Source organism: Protopterus annectens, chromosome 1.part1 (assembly GCF_019279795.1).
Source record: "Protopterus annectens isolate FY-2018-M chromosome 1.part1, PAN1.0, whole genome shotgun sequence".
Taxonomy (NCBI): domain Eukaryota; kingdom Metazoa; phylum Chordata; order Ceratodontiformes; family Protopteridae; genus Protopterus; species Protopterus annectens.
In genome coordinates, this window is record NC_056726.1 from 1,026,233,392 (window position 1) to 1,026,253,257 (window position 19,866).

The 19,866-nt window shown below is 38.3% G+C and overlaps 1 protein-coding gene across 1 annotated transcript in view; it reads left to right on the top strand.

Moving 5' to 3' along the window:
• LOC122815288 overlaps window positions 1-4,340 on the top strand; it is a gene marked incomplete at its 3' end in the record, with an annotated part of 15,458 nt that extends 11,118 nt beyond the window's left edge. The window contains exons 2-3 of the mRNA XM_044087654.1: window positions 2,687-3,030; window positions 3,333-4,340. Coding sequence (XP_043943589.1) covers window positions 2,687-3,030; window positions 3,333-4,340 — 1,352 coding nt within the window. The remainder of the gene's footprint in view (window positions 1-2,686; window positions 3,031-3,332) is intronic.
• Between the last annotated feature and the right edge of the window lie 15,526 nt (window positions 4,341-19,866).

Here is a 19,866-nt window from a genome sequence, read left to right on the forward strand (position 1 = left end):
CATATGTAAATACATTTCCCCTACTGTTGAATGACTGTGCTGCATGATATGTTTGAGAAAACATCAAATTTGTTTACATCTCACATGGCTTAGTGGTAAATCACTTTGACTATAGTGTGCAGGCTCCTGAGTTTGTGACTTGCAAGTGCTGATTATTTTGTTGCTGGGCAGAACAGTGGCTGCTGGAGACAGAGTGATTAAGACACTTTAAAGCAGTTGTAAATGGGTTTGCATGGGTTTGCACAGAGCTAAGTGACACTTACATGAGCTTAGCCTTGCTTACACCCGCTTAAACCCACGCTAATTTCAAATAAAGAAAAGAAAAGAGGGAGATAGGAAAGTGGTGAAATTGGGGCAAGCATGGAGAAAAACAAGAGAAGAAACAGGTAGGGATGTGTAGGACAGGTGTAGCAAAGGACCATAGCTCTGCATTTGTTTTCAATGTGGGCAATTTAAAATTTGGAGCTTCACATGCTACAGGGATGGAGTGTGGGCATCATACAATATGGATGACTGGTATGGTTAGATTGTGTGATGGGTACATGTCTCTGGTTGAAATGCAGAGCTATGTATGGGATGTGATTTCTTTGGGGGAGAGATGTCCTTTTTTTAAGGTGAGAGTGGGATGTTAAGGAAAGATTATACGTAGGTGTGGTCAAGGAGGTTTGGTAGGAGAGGTTGCATTTGCAGACAGACAAGACAGCAGACAGAGGCAGTGTATGACACATGAGGTGGGTAAACACTTTGACGGGGAGGGTGGTTGGCAATCTGAGGCTCATGAGCCCCAAATAGTAGTAGTGGCACTGATTTCCCTACCCAATGGCAGTCGCCACTACTCCTTCACAGCCCAGAAGGTGGCTGTGCTGGGGGCTGGGCTGGAGGGGCTGCCTGCCCTTCTATCTGCGCCAGCCTGCCTCCACCTGGTGCAGGCAGTCATCCAGCTTGATCTGGAGGACACTGCACACCATGCCACAGACCTCATCCCTGGTGACAGCATCCTCACTGTGCCCACTTGCGGGGGGGGCGAGCCCCATCCCCTGCAGCGGTTCTGCCCAAGGGTGGTGCAGGACCAGCTGATGAGGGAGGTCTGGGTTGGGTCTCAGATGTGCTGGGACCTGCTGCCTCAGCCAGGTGGGGTGGGAGAGGCAGATCCACTGGGATCTGTCATCCCGTATGTGCTACGGTATGGAAATTAACAAAGAATATTGGTTAGTCATGCAAAACACATTACAACATTAGTCAAAATAGCATGCATGGACATTCCCATTTACCCAAAACAGTGCAATTATAACAGTGCCATAGAAAACAGAACCCATGCATATATGGAATGGCATTCAGAGTTGCAACAGCATGCCAGTTAGAGGTATGTCAGGCAGGCAATAACAATAGTTATTCGACAGGGAATGTTAGGGTGCACACAGTTTGAATAATGATATACAAAATGGAACGGTCCCAACAGTTGAGGTTTTTTAAGAACATACCCATGTTGGTTTCAGTGTGGTGATTAGAACATTTGAGTGGTGGGGGAAGGGAACATATTCAATTGACAACTGCTTTCAAGTATATTTGTCAGAACAGTACTATTCAATACTCTACATCCTGACCACACTTACACTGTACCTGGACCATGAGGCTGCTACAGCACACCAACAGCTGTATGTATCAACAGATCAATTGTACACTTATTTTTGTTTTACACATCATACCTATTTCTATACAGATTTCTTTACCTTTGGGCCCTGTGCACATGACCTTACTGTCGCGATACATATTTCAATTTCACATATTATTTGCAGGCCCTGGAGTGTGTGTTGTGCTTTTGACATACATCTACTGTAACATTCTCTGTGTGCGGGTTTCTTGACAACTGGGGAAACTATCCATGACAGCGTGACACTTGAGGGGCTTGTCTGGGCCAGACTGCAGAGTGTGGATGGCTAGCTTGCATCTATTTGTAGGACTGGGGCTCATCAACACAACAATTGTACACCTTTCATAGTTATACACATCATACTAGTATTTCTATTCAGATTTTTTTACCTGTCTGCCCCGTGTGGAAAATATGTGTTGCAGTACACTTTTTTCTATTCAGATTGCAGTTTACAACTGTAGAACTAGACTGACATGTTAGTGACAGTCCCTTGATTCGAACAGTGGTGTGTGTGAAAAATTGGACTACAGGCCTAGTCCGTTTTAAACTGAGCTATTGGGGAGGTGTTATGTGCTGCCTGTGACATTTCTATCTAGTACATGCTGTTGTGCACAGTACTTTTCTTATCAAATGTTGCATTATTTTTTTCCCATTTTTAATACAAATTATACATACACAACAGACATTGGTGTCACTGTTTGAAATACATATGCAGATTAACTGGTTTGCACATTTGACTGTTTTACAACTACATACTGCTAGTTAGATTCCTGAGCACACAGCATAGGTTTTAAGTCTGTACCTGTTAGCCTTATACATTTTCAGTATATTCACAGCTACATACAGCTAAAATTGATAGGTTAACACACGACAATGCTGTCAGACACACATGTAAAACACGTTCTGATGGAAATATGTACTGTTGCTTTTTTTCAGTTGTTTGACATGCCCATTCTGAAGTATGCAGACAAGCAGTGCTAAATCAGTTCACCTTAGTTAATGCATTCTGCAGGACTTACACATTTCTATTTTCAGGTACAAGTGAAATGACACACACCAGTTTTTGGAATCACCTTTATTCATTTCAAAAGCTAAAAAGAACCCAGGTTCAAGAGTCATCTAGGAGAATCAAATACAATGTTCATCTATTGAAAGATTCTCAGACAAAAGAACAGTTCAACATTGCACTGAAGAACAAATTTGAAGTGCTACAAGAACTGGTTGAGGAGGGTGGAGTAAACAGCTCATGGCAGAATGTGAAAAAGGCTGTAGACTTAGCTTGTCAAGAGACATTGGGACCTAAAAAGTATCATCAGAAAGAGTGGATCACTGCAGAAACACTGGTAAAGATAGAAGACAGAAAGAGGAAGAAGGCAAAAGTAAACAACAGTAAAACCAGAGCTTCAAAGAGCAAGGCCCAAGAAGAATACGCAGATGCCCACAGAGAGGTCAAAAGATGCATTAAAATAGACAAGAACAATTATGTGGAACAGTTGGCAGTTGAGGCAGAACTGGCAGCTTACAGTGGTAACACAAAAATGTTGTATGATATCACCAAGCGACTTTCAGGAAAGTACAGTAAGCCAGAGAGACCTGTTAAAGATAAGCAAGGGAAAACCATCAATAGTATAGAACATCAACTGAAAAGGTGGGTGGAACACTTTGAAGAACTTCTAAACAGACCGTCACCTCTAAACCCTCAATTATTGAGCCAGCCAATGAAGATCTACCAATCAATTGTGAAAAGCCAAGCAAGGAGGAGATCAGGAAAGCCATCATCCAAATGAAAAATGGGAAAGCGGCAGGACCAGATAACATCCCGGCAGAGGCCCTTAAAGCAGACCTGAATACATCAGTGGAGATGTTGTACCCACTCTTTGAAAGAATCTGGGCAGAGGAAACTGTTCCTTCAGAATGGAAAGAGAGCCATCTCATTAAGCTTCCCAAGAAAGGGGACCTTAGCAAATGCGACAACTACAGAGGCATCAATCTTCTATCAGTTCCAGGAAAAGTTTTCAACCGTATCCTGTTGGAAAGGATAAAGGACACCACTGACAAAAAGCTGAGAGAAGAGCAGGCAGGCTTCCGCAAAAATAGATCGTGTATTGATCAAATTGCAACGCTCAGAATAATTGTGGAACAGTCAGTTGAATGGAATTCACCATTGTATATCAACTTTGTTGACTTTGAAAAGGCGTTTGATAGCGTGGACAGAGAGACACTGTGGAGCCTTCTGAAGCACTATGGTATACCAACGAAAATAGTAAATTTGATAAAGAACTCATACAATGGTCTATCATGCAGGGTTATACATGGAGGGCAGCTCTCTGAAAGCTTTCAAGTAAAAACTGGGGTCAGGCAAGGATGCTTACTGTCACCATTCCTCTTCCTGTTAGTTATCGATTGGATTATGAAGAAATCTACTGCAGGACAAAAAAATGGGATCCAATGGACCCTATGGAATCAGCTGGAAGATCTGGACTATGCTGATGACCTCGCCCTCATCTCTCACAGCCAGCAGCAAATGCAAAACAAGACAAATTTGGTGGCAGTTACAGCACTAGAGGTGGGTCTTAACATTAACAATCTGAAGACAAAGATCCTTAAATTAAACTCCACAAATACTAACCCTATCACTCTGCAAGGGAAGCCACTGGAGGAAGTGCAGTCCTTTACCTACCTTGGCAGCATAATTGACAAGCAGGGCGGATCAGAAGCTGATGTCAGGGCAAGGATAGGAAAAGCAAGAGCAGCCTTCATACAGTTAAATAGGGTCTGGAAAACAAGAGAACTATCCTTGATCAACAAGATAAGGCTGTTTAACTCTAACGTAAAGTCAGTACTGCTGTATGGGGCAGAGACCTGGGGGTTAAACAAGACCACCACTAAAAAACTTCAGACATTTACAAATAGCTGTCTCAGGAAGATTCTACGGATTCGATGGCCAGACACTATTAGCAACGCCACCCTTTTGGAAAGGACCAACCAACTTTTGATTGGGGAAGAAGTTAAGAGGAGGAGGTGGAGATGGATCGGGCATACTCTTCGCAAACCAGCAAACAACATTACAAGACAGGCGTTGCGCTGGAATCCTCAGGGGAAGAGAGGAAGAGGCCGCCCACGAAACACCTGGAGGCGAGACTTTGAGGCGGATGCTAAGCTTAGAGGCTACACATGGAACCAAATAGAACAGTTGGCCCAGGACAAGATTCGGTGGAGAGCTGTAGTTGGTGGCCCATACCCTGTCAAGGGTGACGGGCATAAGTAAGTAAGTTTATTCATTTTGATATACATATCTGTGTACAACTCAGAAATCCACAATTACTATTACTGCATGATCTGCACAGGGGAATGCTTTTCATTTCTATGTGTTACGGTAACCCTAACATGGCACTTTCTTGGCAGGTTCACTTAGACACACTCATACATATTCTACTATTCCTCTCCTGTATATTGTACCTTGTTTGCTAGTGACATATGTATTACACAGCAGCTGTTAATACTCCATTTTAACACTGGCAGTCTGACACAGGGATCTATTCCTGACTTTTATGGCACAATTATATATACAGACGAGTACTACCATTACTACATTTTTGATTTATTACTGCTAATATTATGAGGTATTCTGTACTCACCATAATGTCGATGCAGCCGGCCAGTCACTGGGCATGAGCCTCAACATTCTGAGACCTCTCTACAGCAGCTGTATGGGGAGATAAGTCACATTAAACACACCTGCACAGTCATAAGTTTAACTTTTTCCATACTTAGAGATACATCAGACTGCATACTTACAGACACGTGGGACATCCTGCACTCATGCTTCTTGGATCCACTGGTCCAAGAGATCACCCCTCCTCCACTTCAGGTCATTATGGTGGTGGTGTATCTGCTCACCAGTCTGGGATATGCCAGTGGCACTGGTGAGTTCATGTGCAAGCTGGTCCCAGGCCTTTGCTTTGTACTGGGAGCCCTGGTACTGCCCCTGCAGTAGCCTGGCATCATGGTTTTTTACTAGGAGGCCAACCATGATCTTGGACTCCTGGATACCCCAATATTGCACTCGGAAGCAAACACCTTCACCAACTCCTGCCATTTTGGTCCTGCTCTGAGCTATCCCAAATGGTTATGGCTGTATTCCTGACTGTGCAGTTTATATAGGGCCATTTTCCCACACATTTTCCTGATCTGCCGGTTTTAAAATGCTGCTTAGCTCCGTGCAAATCCGCATAGCAATGCTTAAACCAGATGCTTAAGTCTATTTTTTTTAAATTAAAATACATTATTTTTTACATTTCTATTTTACATATTCCCACCCTTACTGTGCTATATGTGAGCCATATGATTGACATCTGTCACTCAAATTCATTAAATGCTAATTAAATACATTGGCAGAGGGGGACTTGAGCATGTTCTACATGCTAGACCATAACAGTACTACTGCACTACAGCAGCTTTATGATGTCTTTAATCACAGTACCACTTGACTTTCATTTTTAGGATTTCAGCCAGGCTAAGCATAGTGGCACGCCGTGCAAACAAGCTGCGCACCGATACATTTTTGTTTAATTTAATAAAAAAAAAGTTATTTTCCATTTTTAGTATTTTCCACTTGCCGTACTGCTTCCATGCATGTAGGGTAAGAGTACAGACATTTGGGGGTATGTATGTGAAGGCTGCTGCCTTCTAGGTGTGTGTGTGTGTGTGTGTGTGTGTGTGTGTGTGTGTGTGTGTGTGTGTGTGTGTGTGTGTGTGTGTTTTTTACATGGGTACTACTATGCAAGTGCTTTGCTTGTGCAAACTTTTCTTTCTGTTTTATCCACAGACACTAATGTTTAGTGTCCATGGATGAAACACTCTTGCTGATGCAGACTTCCATGCAGGGGCATGTATATTGCACCCCCTGCGCTCCTACACAGCTCTGTGTCCATGTAGCACTACAGCAGCGCACCTTCATTAATATTGAAGGTGTGCTGCTGCTGTACACGGACACAGAACACTCCGTGCAAGAAGAGCTTCTTGCAAGAAGCGTGCATGAATCCCGGGGTTGGTCTGTTTCTTATTCTTATTACAAAGGAAAGTGGAGAAAGTAGTCTCCAATCTGGCTACACCACTCAGCATACCTGGGGATTTTTCCACAGCAAATAACTTCAATTGCATTATCAGATGCCTGACATCCTCGTCTTTTGGAGTCTCTGCAATTTCTGTGTCATCCTCACTTGCTTCTTCCACTTTATGAGCTGCTTCATGCACTTTTATGCTGGTCTGTACTTTGGTCAATATTGCTTGGAAAATTGCTTCTGGGTCAGGTTCATTACAGGGTGCCATCTCATCATCTATTGTAACAAAACCTTCAAACTCTACTCCTTCGAATTGTGCCATGGGAGATGGACTGGCTGATGGGGCCAAAACATCATGTTCTTGGGTTGTAATAAATCCAACTTCCTTGAAACACTTCAGTATCATTTCTGACTAAACTTTATTCCATGCAGAACTGATCCAGAGGACAGAGCATTAAAGGATGTAGCGGATTAAGTTGCTTCCACAGTCAAACCACAAGTTTGTGTTTTAGTAATGACTCACTGCAGAAGCTGGACTTGGTAGTGCATTTTAAATTTTTTGATGATGCCTTGGTCAAGAAAGGATTTTTGAGGTTGTGTTTGGAGAAAGAAATTTCAGTGTCATGTTTGTGAGAGGATTCACTTGAGAGTGGCTAGGTCAGTTGTCTACTGTCAGAATAGACTGTTTCTTCTTCTTCATTTCTCAGTCGATACCCCTTACCCACTTGTCAAGTAGGGCACCAGCCATCCATGCACATTTATTTGATCTCCAAGTGACGGGAGGTCCTCGGGCTTCAGGTTCTTGAATGTGCATGGCTTTGCCAATTTACCAGTCATCAAGGGCTTTAGTTTCTCTCTGGTAGAGCTAGTGCAAAGCAGAACTGTGAAAGGCTCTGTGAAACATTTTCTGCTCTTGTATTTGTCATCCTTAATGATAAGGCTCCTGTCAGGCATCACCTTGAAAAAGAGTCCACACTCATCAGTGTTAAAGATGTCTTCATCTTTGAAACTTCTGACAAAGTCCAGGAACTTTTTGATTAACTCTTCCACAACTTCTACTGGAACTTCCTTGGATTCACGACACAAGACTTTCTTTGGCTGCTGTTTTCCAGAAAATGCAGATCATCAACCTTTTCCTTCGATGTCAGCTCTTTGAGTTCTTTCCTTTGGGCCATCATGTCTTGATTAACTGTAAAATATTTCAGTAATTGTAAAATATTTCAGTAATTGTAGGATGTACCTACAATTCAGACCAGTCCTTCACACTGAAAGAATCTTCAGCAACACGATAAACAATAGGATGTTAAGCCTAATCCAACACGTGTTAATAATGAAACATGAAATCCAACACGTTAATAATAAAACATGAAAAAAGTACTTATACTAAAGAAAAAATAATACAGCTAAGGGGCACAGTCCACACCTTCTCCCCCTTGGTGAAGAGTGGACTCAACTGGTCAAGTTATAAAGGGTAAATCAATATTGTGTGTCACAGTCCAAGTGGTCAAGATACAACTTAAACAGGTGGTCAATATAGAGAGGTTGTTCTTCCATTGAGTACATGTGGCAGTCTATGAAAATTAGGTCAACCTAAGGATGTGGTCAATGTAGGGAGGTGGCCAACAATGGAGGTTCTATTGTATACAAATATAAATGCAAATAATACAGCTAAGGGGCACAGTCCACACCTTCTCCCCTTTGGTGAAGAGTGGACTCAACTGGCCAAGTTATAAAGGGTAAATTAATATTGTGTGTCACAGTCCAAGTGGTCAAGATACAACTTACAGAGGTGGTCAATATAGAGAGGTTGTTCTTCCATTGAGTACATGTGGTGGTCTATGAAAATTAGGTCAACCTAAGGATGTGGTCAATGTAGGGAGGTGGCCAACAATGGAGGTTCTATTGTATACAAATATAAATGCATATTCAAATATTACTGTCATTTCACTATATAACAATGCATGCTTGCATATATGCATTTATATTCAGACACACAGACACAGGCACACACACATACTCATATGTACATTCACTATTGATGATATGCTCATGCATGTCTACAGATATAACCACATACTTATTCAGATATGCATGTCATTTGTCATTTCTATATATACTCATGCATGTATTCATATATACATTTATATTCAGGAACACACACACACATACACACACACACACACACACACACACACACACACAGATACACACACACACACATTTGCTCTAACTGATATGCTCATACATAATATATACAAATATAAGCATATATTCAGATATTCCTGTTATTTCATTATATAATCATGCATACATTCATATATGCATTTATACGCACACACACACACACACACACACACACACACACACACACACACACACACACACACACACACACACACACACACACACACACACACTCATATCTACATTCATTCTTGCTGACATGGTCATGCATGTATACAGGATAAACACATTATTCATATTTGCATGTCATTTTAATATACACTCATGCATGCATTCATATACACACGCACACACACACATATATATATATATATATATGTATATATATATATATATATATATATAAATATATATATATATATATATATATATATGTATATACATTTACAGTCATGAGCATATATGGATGGCACGATACCTATTACGTTATCAAAGCTATAAAACTTCTAACACTACAAGCTCGAACTTGTATGTTCAAAGTTTTATAATTTCGAACAACAAAAAAAAAAAATAAAAAAGAAGAAACATAAAGTAACTCTTGTAAGTAGGGGGGCAAGCCCCACTGCACCTACCACACTCCCCGCTCTTTAAATATACCAACTCAGAGATCGAGATTGCAAGAGTTTATTTCTTTCCTTTTTTATTTCTTTTTTATTTTTTTACTGAATCGAAGTTCTGAAACTTCGAACATAAGGTTTCGACCTTATGGTGTTCGGAGTTTCAGAACTTCGATAATGTAATAGGAACCCTGGATGGCATACCTCTCAACCTCTTAGCCCAAGAAATCCTGACAAAGCCTAACAGAATGGGGGGGGGGGGGCAAAGTCCTAAAAATAGGGAGAAATTTTAAATATTGCTCTTATAAACTTAGAAAGTTTTTAGAGTAACAGAGCTTGTTTTAACATAGATTTTCTGAAGGATTTGAAGTCTGAAATGTGTGTCATTATTTAATGATGTCAGTCTTCAGATCATCCCAGTCAAATGCCAGAATACTGTAAATATTAGGTTCATAGGTTCATAGGTTTATACTAGGCTATCTGCCCTAAGGCATTTATAAGCCTAGCCCAAATTTTTGTGGCTTACACCACCCCTTATATGAAAAAATACTGTGCCCATTAGTTTGTTGTGCCTCTGTCCAGTAGTGACACAGAGATGATTCCAGATTATGAGGAACAGACCAAAAATATGAGCCAAAAATCTTGACATTCTGAAAATTCTGGACAGTTGAGAGTTATGAGGATGGTCAGGCACATGCTCATTTAAACCTAGATAAACTTACACATAGGAGCAACGGTGTATATATATATATATATATATATATATATATATATATATATATATATATATATATATATATACATACACACACACACACACACACACACACACACACACACACACACACACACACACACACACACACACTTATTTATTTATTTAATGAAACAACTGATGGGAGAATATAAAGGCAGGTACCAGTATTTTGCATAGGCTATTCAGCCAACGAACAGTTCAGTACGCCTCTCAGCTAGCAAATAGTTCAATATGCTTGTGCACAAACACAACAGCAAAACAAAAAGCCTTTCGGCACAGCAGTCCCATTAATTCACAAACAAATTTTCACTCCACTTCTCTTAGTCCACAGGTTATTTCAAAGTCACCAATTTTCACTATTAAACAGAAAATAAAGCCGCAGAAAAACGATAAAAGCTTTATTTAACACGTTAAAATAGGCTAGCGCTTTCACCCGTAGGCTTGCTCAGGCCAATAACTCATACAGCTTACATGGCCTTTTTATACGTATTCTGTAACAATTATCCTATAGTCATTTCCTGTACTTTAATTAATAAACAATCAATTAGTTGAAATCAATCCTATATAAAAAATATATAAAAAATACTATAATTATCTAAAGTCTTTGAATGTTTATATGCAAATGCCACAGAAAAGTTTAAATCATTTTTAAATTATTTTTAAAACTAAATACATATATTTATATCTAAACATATACATAATTATGAACACATAAACATATAAAAATATATTCATATATATGTGTAAATTTGTGTAAATTTATACGCATGTATACATCCTAACTGTAAGATATGTATATACACTAATAACCACATTTGTTAGCGCAGCCTACTATCAATTTCATATAAATATACATTCTTATATAAATTCATAATAATAAAACATATATGGTAATACCAAAATTTATAACCATAGAAATTTTATTTTATTTTCACTGATGGGTTCTACATTGCAACTTCCTGCCTTTTAATGCTGGCTTTATGGGAATCCTGTTGTTCAGCCCTGGTGGTTGATCAGCCCTAAATCTAATTATCCATTTCATTTCATTTTGTTCAGCTCTATTAGATATATCTCCTCGTCTAATGGTTACATGATTATGCTGAACTACCATAAACTTAAACTTGTGTTGTGTGGAAGTCTCCATTATGTCTTTTGATAATGCATTATTACTCGTTTTCATTTTAATATTGTATAAATGTTCTCTAATACGATCTCTCATTCTCTGGTCTGTCTTGCCTCTGTAGAATACTGAACAGCCTTCACATGAGGCAAGATAGACTACATGAGATGTATTACATGGAGCTTGTACTGAAAATCTGTAACATTGCTGTGTAATAGGATGTATGAATCTCTCTGAATCATTTATCAACGGACAATATCTGCACTTCTTACATGGTTTTGTTTTTCCAGTGTTATCACACTGATTCTCATTTTATTGGGGCCACATAACATTCTATACAAATTTAATTTATTTTTATATATAAATTTTGGACAACTACCAACTACATTTAATATATTGGGGTCCATATTTCCCAGTACTTTTTATAAGCTTCTCGTACACCTGCCACAACTTGGGTATGGTATATACATACCTTAGTTTCTTCAAGGTCATAGTTCCTATGATCTTTAATATCTGTAATTCCTACCTTTGTATTCCTATCAGCAAAATATAGATATGCAACATTCTCTCTCATTTCATCTATGGGTTGAAACCCTTCATTTACTTCCTCTAACCTATATGATCTATCCAAAAACTTCTCTTTTAATTTCTCCAGTTCACGCCTATATCCAGTTTCTGTTGAATTCAGGCCTGAAGCCCTCATTGTTTGTCCCTTTACTATATTTTTGAAAATAAAGCCTGGGTGCATACTGGTTCTATGCAGAAGTGAGTTCCTATAACAGTCCTTTCTATATACTCCAGTATTTAGAATCCCACCAGGTAACTTCTCTACATATACGTCCAAATATGATATAAATTTATTTGAGGCTCCCATGGTAAATTTCAAATAATATATTGATTCATTCACCTTATTAAAAAAGTCATTTAGCTCCACCTCTCCAGACTTCCAAATAAGGAAGAGGTCATCTACGAATCGAGTGTAGAATAAAACTTCTCTCTTGAACTCTATAATTTCAAACAAATAACTTTCTTCCCAGTCTGCCATTACAAGGTTGGCATAACTATTAGCACACGAAGTGCCCATAGCTACGCCATCCCTTTGTATGTATACCTGGGTGTTAAATACAAATATATTATTATACAACACTATTTGCAATAATTCACATATAACATCAATATGTGTACATGTATATGTCCGATCTCTTTTCAGAAATCTCTGAATACACTCTATACCTTCCTTATTGGGTATCATGGTAAAGAGGGACTGGACATCTAACGTAACTAACCAGTTTATTTCATCGGGAGTAACTTTAGAAGTTTCATCATACAGCTTGATTAGAAATTGTTTGGTATCCCTCAGAATATATTGATATTTATTAACTATTGGTCTTAACTGTGATTCCAAATATAAGGATATGGGTTCTGTTACCCATCCTCTTTCTGCAACTATCGGTCTCATAGGTGGGTTCGAGGGATGTTTATGGATTTTTGGAACACCTTGTATACAGGGTATAGTGGGGTGGTCAACCAATAAATAATTATAAAGTTCCTCTTTGATTATATAAGATGTTTAAGGATATAAATACTTGTTCTATAATTTTATCTACCTTATTTAACTTGATTTTACTATAATATTGCTCATCACTTAACATATCATTCATGCTGTCAATATACTTCTCCATATCCAATATTACTATAGGCCCACCCTTATCTGCAGGCCTTATTATTATATTTGGATCATTCCTTAAGGTTCTTAATGCCTCTCTTTGTCTAGGTATTAAATCACCATACCATTTTTTTCTTCTGTTTATCTCATCTTGTTCATATAGTTCCTGTTCAACTAATTTAGTATATGCGTCAACTAGAGGATACAAGTTTGGTACATATGTACTAGGTTTTCTGAGTTGAGACTTCTCATATATATTTTTTCCAAAGTCTAATTTTAACTGTATATTACGTGTAAATAGTTTAAAGTCTAAAATACTCTCTGTAATGTCACTTTTTGTGGATGGTATAAACGTGAGACCTCTTTCTAGGACATTACATTCTTCTTTAGAGAGTTGTCTACTTGATATATTCCAAATCAGGTATTTTTATTCCCTTGCCACATCTTCTTTAAAGTTGGCCCCACATACTGTTGGTTGGCTGCTCTCTTTTTCTGCCACCCCCTGCTCATAGAGCGGTCCCTTCCTCCTCTCCAATGATCCACTATAGGGAAAGGGGCTTTTTCATTACAATTACTATGTCTTTTTTGATCAAAGTTATTTTCCTGGGCCTTTTCTCTCACTAACACATCATTGGTCACCTGTTCTACCATTTCTATCACGTTATTCACTTCACCTTCAGTGTTTATTGCACAATTGGTGTCTTTTGCATCTATGTTAGGTGTTAGTAAACTTATTTCATTATTACTATCAGTATTTTCATTGTGTATCAATGCTGTAGTAACCACTAGTTTTCCTTTTCTACTAGTCCGTGTGTTCTCTATAATAGTGGTGATTTTATCTTTCCTAACATTTTCCCATCAGCATTACATTCAGAAATAACATTGCTTTCTTTATCAGCAGATACATCTGGATTCCGTGGCTCCCTCACATTTTTATTTAGGCCGTTACTATTACTTGTTCTCGGCCAAGTGAACACCTGTCCCCTACTAAAATCTTCTGTATCCCTTTTAATCTTGGTCTGTTTTTGTTCTAACAATTTCTTTTCATACAAAAATACATTATCCATCAATTTTTCAAACAAATTATCCAAAATTGTACAAGGATAAATATTGTATTTAATGATGTCAGTCTTCATATCATCCCAGTCAAATGCCAGAATACTATAAATATTATGAGGAACAGACCAAAAATATGAGCCAAAAATCATGACATTCTGAAAAATCTGGACAGTTGAGAGTTATGAGGATGGTCAGGCACATGCTCATGTAAACCTATATAAACTTACACATAGGAGCAATGGTATATATATATATATATATATATATATATATATATATATATATATATATATATATATATACACACACACACACACACACACACACACACACACACACACACACACACACACTTATTTATTTATTTATTTTATTTATTTTACATTTGTTAACCAGGTGATATATGTCCATTTTCAGTGGAGGCCCGGGGAGAAAAGTTCCAGAGAAGTAAAATTATTAACAAGAGAAAGACATGTTAACCAAAAGATTCATTAAACAATATATAGAATACACAATCTTTATACTTCTTATAGAAGTATAGGTCCGTGGTGGTGGTGCTGCAGTAGCGTTGTTGCCTCACAGCCTGTGGTCCCATTCGATTCTCAGCTAGAGCGTCTTCTGTGTGGAGACATGCGTGAATGGGCGTACCTTCATTGAAGGTTGTGCGTCAGAGCCGGAAACTCAGCATGTAAAAATCAACTGCCAATCATTAGTGGACCGGAGTTCCGCTGTGGCGACCCATAACCAGGAAAAAGCCAAAAGATACAACATAGAATTATAGTAAATATAAGATAGTGAGTTAACCAAAGAGTGTATTTGCCAACATTCACAGGCTACATTAATATATACATGTTAAAGAGGTGGTTTAACAGCAAGTATAGCAAGAAGATAGAGTAGATAACTTCCATACATACACACAATAGGCATGATGCAAGCAAATGCACCCATGCAGATATGCACATATAATATGCATGTACATGCAAACACAGATGCATACAGGCAGACAGAAGGTTTAATATGATTTTATTTTATTTACCGGGAAAGTCCAACTTGGAATGAGACAATTTTCAGCAAAGGCCCAGGAAGAATCACTCCAGATGCATGTCTTTGTAATGTGGGAGGAAACCAGAGCACCCAGAAGAAACCCACAGAAATGCAAGGAAGATATACAGACTCTACACAGAAGGCACCCTAGCCAAGAATCAAACTAGAGAGCCTCTTGCTGTGAGGCGACAATACAAACAGCTGCACCACTGCAGCAAACAGCTGATGCATGAGAAGGGTATTTAGGCCCCAGCAAGGTCTCATCTTTTGTTAGTATGATTCGCCAATCAAACCCTCCCTTGGGAAAATTGGAAATGGATTTTGCTGTTCTTACGCTGTCTTATCTGGTTGCTGCATTAGCATATCTTTCAGTTTCTGAACTTAGACCACTAATGTTGATTGCATAACTCAAACTGCTCTACCCATGGTTCAACCAAACATGAACAAATCTATGTGTTTGTTTATGCCATCCATTCATCATAAGAAGGTGCATTCATGTTAGTATGAAAGCTGAAACTCTTATTTCTAGTTTCTAATCTTCAGTTTGATATGACATATCCATGAAGTTATTTTCATTTCACTTAAAATGGGGAACTGGAGAGACTAAGCATTAACTTGGGAGCTGTGTTTTTATATGAAAGTGATGAAGATATTGAGCCTGGAGGACTAAATTTCTCTCACCCTGTTTGCCACACATTTTTTCAAAGCAAGTTTTCATAACTACAAACTGCTCATTTTCTCTTAACATGCATCAGTTAGTTAGTTATAAATAAATTAATGAAAGATTACTGATATAGGGACTGGTCCTCACTTTTGTTGATGTTTTGAGACATGGAAAAGATGTATCACTGCAAATCTTGATATTCAAATAGAGGTCTGGTCCATAATTCTGACAGCCAACTCACCGAGTTCTCGTTAACTAATTTCCATATATCAAATGCCTTATATTTGTCATACTTCTTAGAAAATCAACTTGTTGGGGGGCCCATATCTCAACATCTGGCTTTTCAAAACAATGGCCTACAAATCTTAACAGATAACCATTGTTGTAATGGAGCATACTGTAGATCATAGTGTATGTTGTGTCTTTAATAAGCTTTTCAGTCAGTGGGCATCTGCATATAAATACAGAGCACATGCAGGCAGCAGTACAATTTGAGTAAACAGGCAGAGTGTTTCCATGCATGAGTGCAGTAGTCAGTCTGTTTAATAGTTTAAGTTTAAGTTACTAAGCCTCAATCCTGATGTGTTTGTATGTAATAGAGCTGCTTGAATCAACTCCATGCTATTCATCTGTTTTATCCTGACCAGAAGAGTGACATGATGTCAAAAGTGGGATAAATGGTGAAACTTCTTCAAGCCATGAGTTGCAGAGTTAACGATGGAGGAATATATATATATATATATATATATATATATATATACATATATACATGAGTGGATCATCCGCAACTGTTCAAACAACTCGCAAACAGGTCACAAACAATATCAGGTACTAAAGCTTACATAAATGATTTATCTCACAAAGAAAATAACATGAAACATTCAAAGAGCACAAAACACATTATTAATTAAATGAAATGTTCGAAACTATGATATTTGATAAAAATATTTAAAATATTTATGAAAATACTCAGAGTAATTTCTCATTTGCATAATGAGTATAAAACAGGTGAAACAAGCATAACACTCAATGATAAAAAGTAAAACAAGCATGAAAAGGGCTAAATGACTACATTTTAGCAAACAACGTGTTTTTCAATATGAGCTACTATCTTGCATTATTTAAAATCTATTCGAAGTATAACTAAAGTTGTTCAAAGTATTTGAAGTATTGCAAAGTGTTTGCAATGCGTGTTTTATTACAGTCCAGTCATTTCACAAAGTACAGTCAAAGTACAGTCATTTCAAGAGTTTCTTGTGCTACAGAGAGTTATTTTGCAAAGTACAGTTATTTCAAAGGGTTTATTGTACAGTTGAGCATAACTACGAGTTTCTGGCATATGAGTATGTTCATACATAATTACAAGGGTCTTTAGTACTGTTTGTTGGCATGGCAGAGGCATTTTGCAGACCCTTACCACTTGTGTTTGATAATAATATTACAGAGGATTGGAGGGTGCTTGAGCAGGAATATATTTTCATACAAGCATCTTTTTCTGACAAAGATGCACATATGAGGGCATTTATTCTGCTTAATTTAGTTGGGTCAGAAGCAATTGAGAGAGACAGTTCATTTGTGTATACACCAGCAGTATATATGCAGGAGAGGGGGGAAAACCATCATATTGTGGTACAAGCTGAATCAAGGGAGGACCCTGAGTGCTTAAAATGTAAATTTAGAGAAATGTGTAACCCTCAAATGAATGTTACATTAGAGAGGCACTTCTTTTACACAAGAGATCAAAAGCCAGGGGAAACGTTTGCAGCATGTATTAATGACTTGAGAAACAATGCTAAAACGTACAGATTTGGTGATTTGAGAGATGAGTTGATAAAAGACAGGCTTATGTGTGGTGTTAATGATGCAGTGAGAAATATTTTGCTTTGAGACAGTGATTTAATGCTGAGCAAAGCCATAGAGATTTGTCAGATACATAACCTCACAGAAAGGCATACCAATAAGCTTGCAAGTGATAAGAGAGTGGTTTCAGCACCTTCTAGAGCAAATGTAGACAGTATGCAACATGTAGGTAACAGAAACAGGCCCAAGCACATGGCAGCGACTGCAAGCTCTGTGATATTCCTTGGGAACCCCATACCTTTCCACCAAGTTCTAAGGCAAGCTCAGTAAAACAGGCATGCTCAGTACAGCACAGGGGAGACTCAGCAAAACCCAAGACAATCTTTATCGTTAACTGTCATAATTGTGTTGCAAATCATGAGTCTAAAAGGGAAAATTGCTTATCTTTTGGTCAACAATGCCACAAGTGTAAAAAAATGTAACCACTTTCAAAAGCTTTGTAAGTCAAGCAAGCCTCAATCTTTTATTAACAAAAGTTATTCAAAGAAGCAAATTGATCATGTAGAAAGCTGTAACTCTACCTTTTATGTAGATGGTGTATCAGTGCTTGGTGAAGAGGTCAATGCAGCAGATTTGTTGGCAAAAAATGAAGTGTTGTTTACTGTCCTGATTAATGGAAAACCCAAAGAGCGCAAAGAAGATACTGGTTCAAAGTGCAATGTAACGTCAGCAGAAACATTAGCTAGAGTAAGAGCTGGGGGACAACTTCATTTGGCCAACTGTGCAAAACTTGTTATTTATGGAGGTGAAGAGCTTCAGATGGAGGGCTCAGTAGTGCTTTCATGTTACTCTGCTGGGAAGAGTTATGATTTGCAGTTTTATGCAGTTAAAAGACCAGTACAGTCATTATTAGGTCTCCAAGACAGTTTGAAAATGAGACAATTTTTTTTACCAAAGAAGTCCATCGTGTAAGCACATGTCCCAGTTCCAGTTTCACTGATGCTATTTTCTCAGAGTATGTTTATATTTTCAAAGACAAATTAGGCAAAATCCCAGTTGTGTATTCCATGAAGTTAGACCCAGAGGTCAGTCCAGTGGTCAGACCAGCTAGAAAAGGTCCAATAGCCATGTTTCATAGTTTCATAGTTTAGTACTAGGCTATCTGCCCTGAGGCATTTGCAAGCCTAGCCCTAGAGATGTGGCTTTCGCCACCCCATGTAGTGGTACTAAGGTGTATAGAATAAATTTAGAATACTGTGCCTTTGACTAGTAGTGACACATTGAAGACCCCCTTACTTATTAAAAACAGTTTACTGTCTGTAGGACAGAGTTAGACAAAATGGTGCATTTAGTGATTTGTCCAGTAATAGAGCCAACAGAGTGGGTATCCTCTATAGTAGTTGTTCACAATAAAAGCTTAGATGATATTAGAATATGTAATTATCCAAAGGCTTGAACAAAGAATTAATGTGACCTCACCATCCTATGCGTACAATTGAGAAAGTTAGTGCCCTCATGCCAAATGCCACTGTTTTTTCTGTCTTAGATGCCAAAAGTTCATTTTGGCAAATAATACTTGATAGAAAATTTTCACTACTGACTACATTCAGTACGCCATTTGGTAGATACAGATTTCTCAGCGTGCCTTTGGAATAAATTCTGCCAGTGAAGTCTTTCAGCATGCAATGGAACAAATTTTTTCTAGTTTTCCATGTGCTATTATAGTAGCTGATGTACTAGTAGGAGATACTGGTGAAGCAGAACATGACAGAAACTTCAGGGAAGTTCTGGAAAGAGCACGTGAAGTGAATCTTAAGCTCAATCCTCAAAAGTGTAAATTCAGGCTTACGGAAGTTACTTATCTTGACATTTATTTACCACTTCACGCTTATGACCAGATCCTTCCAAAAAACAGCCATTCTTGAGAAGCCAGCTCCAAACAATGGCCAAGCCTTGCAACATTTTCTTGCTATGGTCAATTATTTAGGCTAGTTTATACCAGACTTCAGCGAATTATCAGCACCCTTAAGAGAGCTGACATGCAAAAATGTTACCTGGTCCTGGTAAGAACAACAACAAAGAGCATTTGACGACCTGAAACAGAAAATTTCCAGTCCACCAATGTTAAGATATTATGATGTCCACAAACCAGTAACTCTTTCCTGTGATATGCTTCAAAGTTTGGTCTAGGTGCAGTTATTCTTCAAGAAGGTAAACCTGCAGCCTATGCAAGAGAGAACT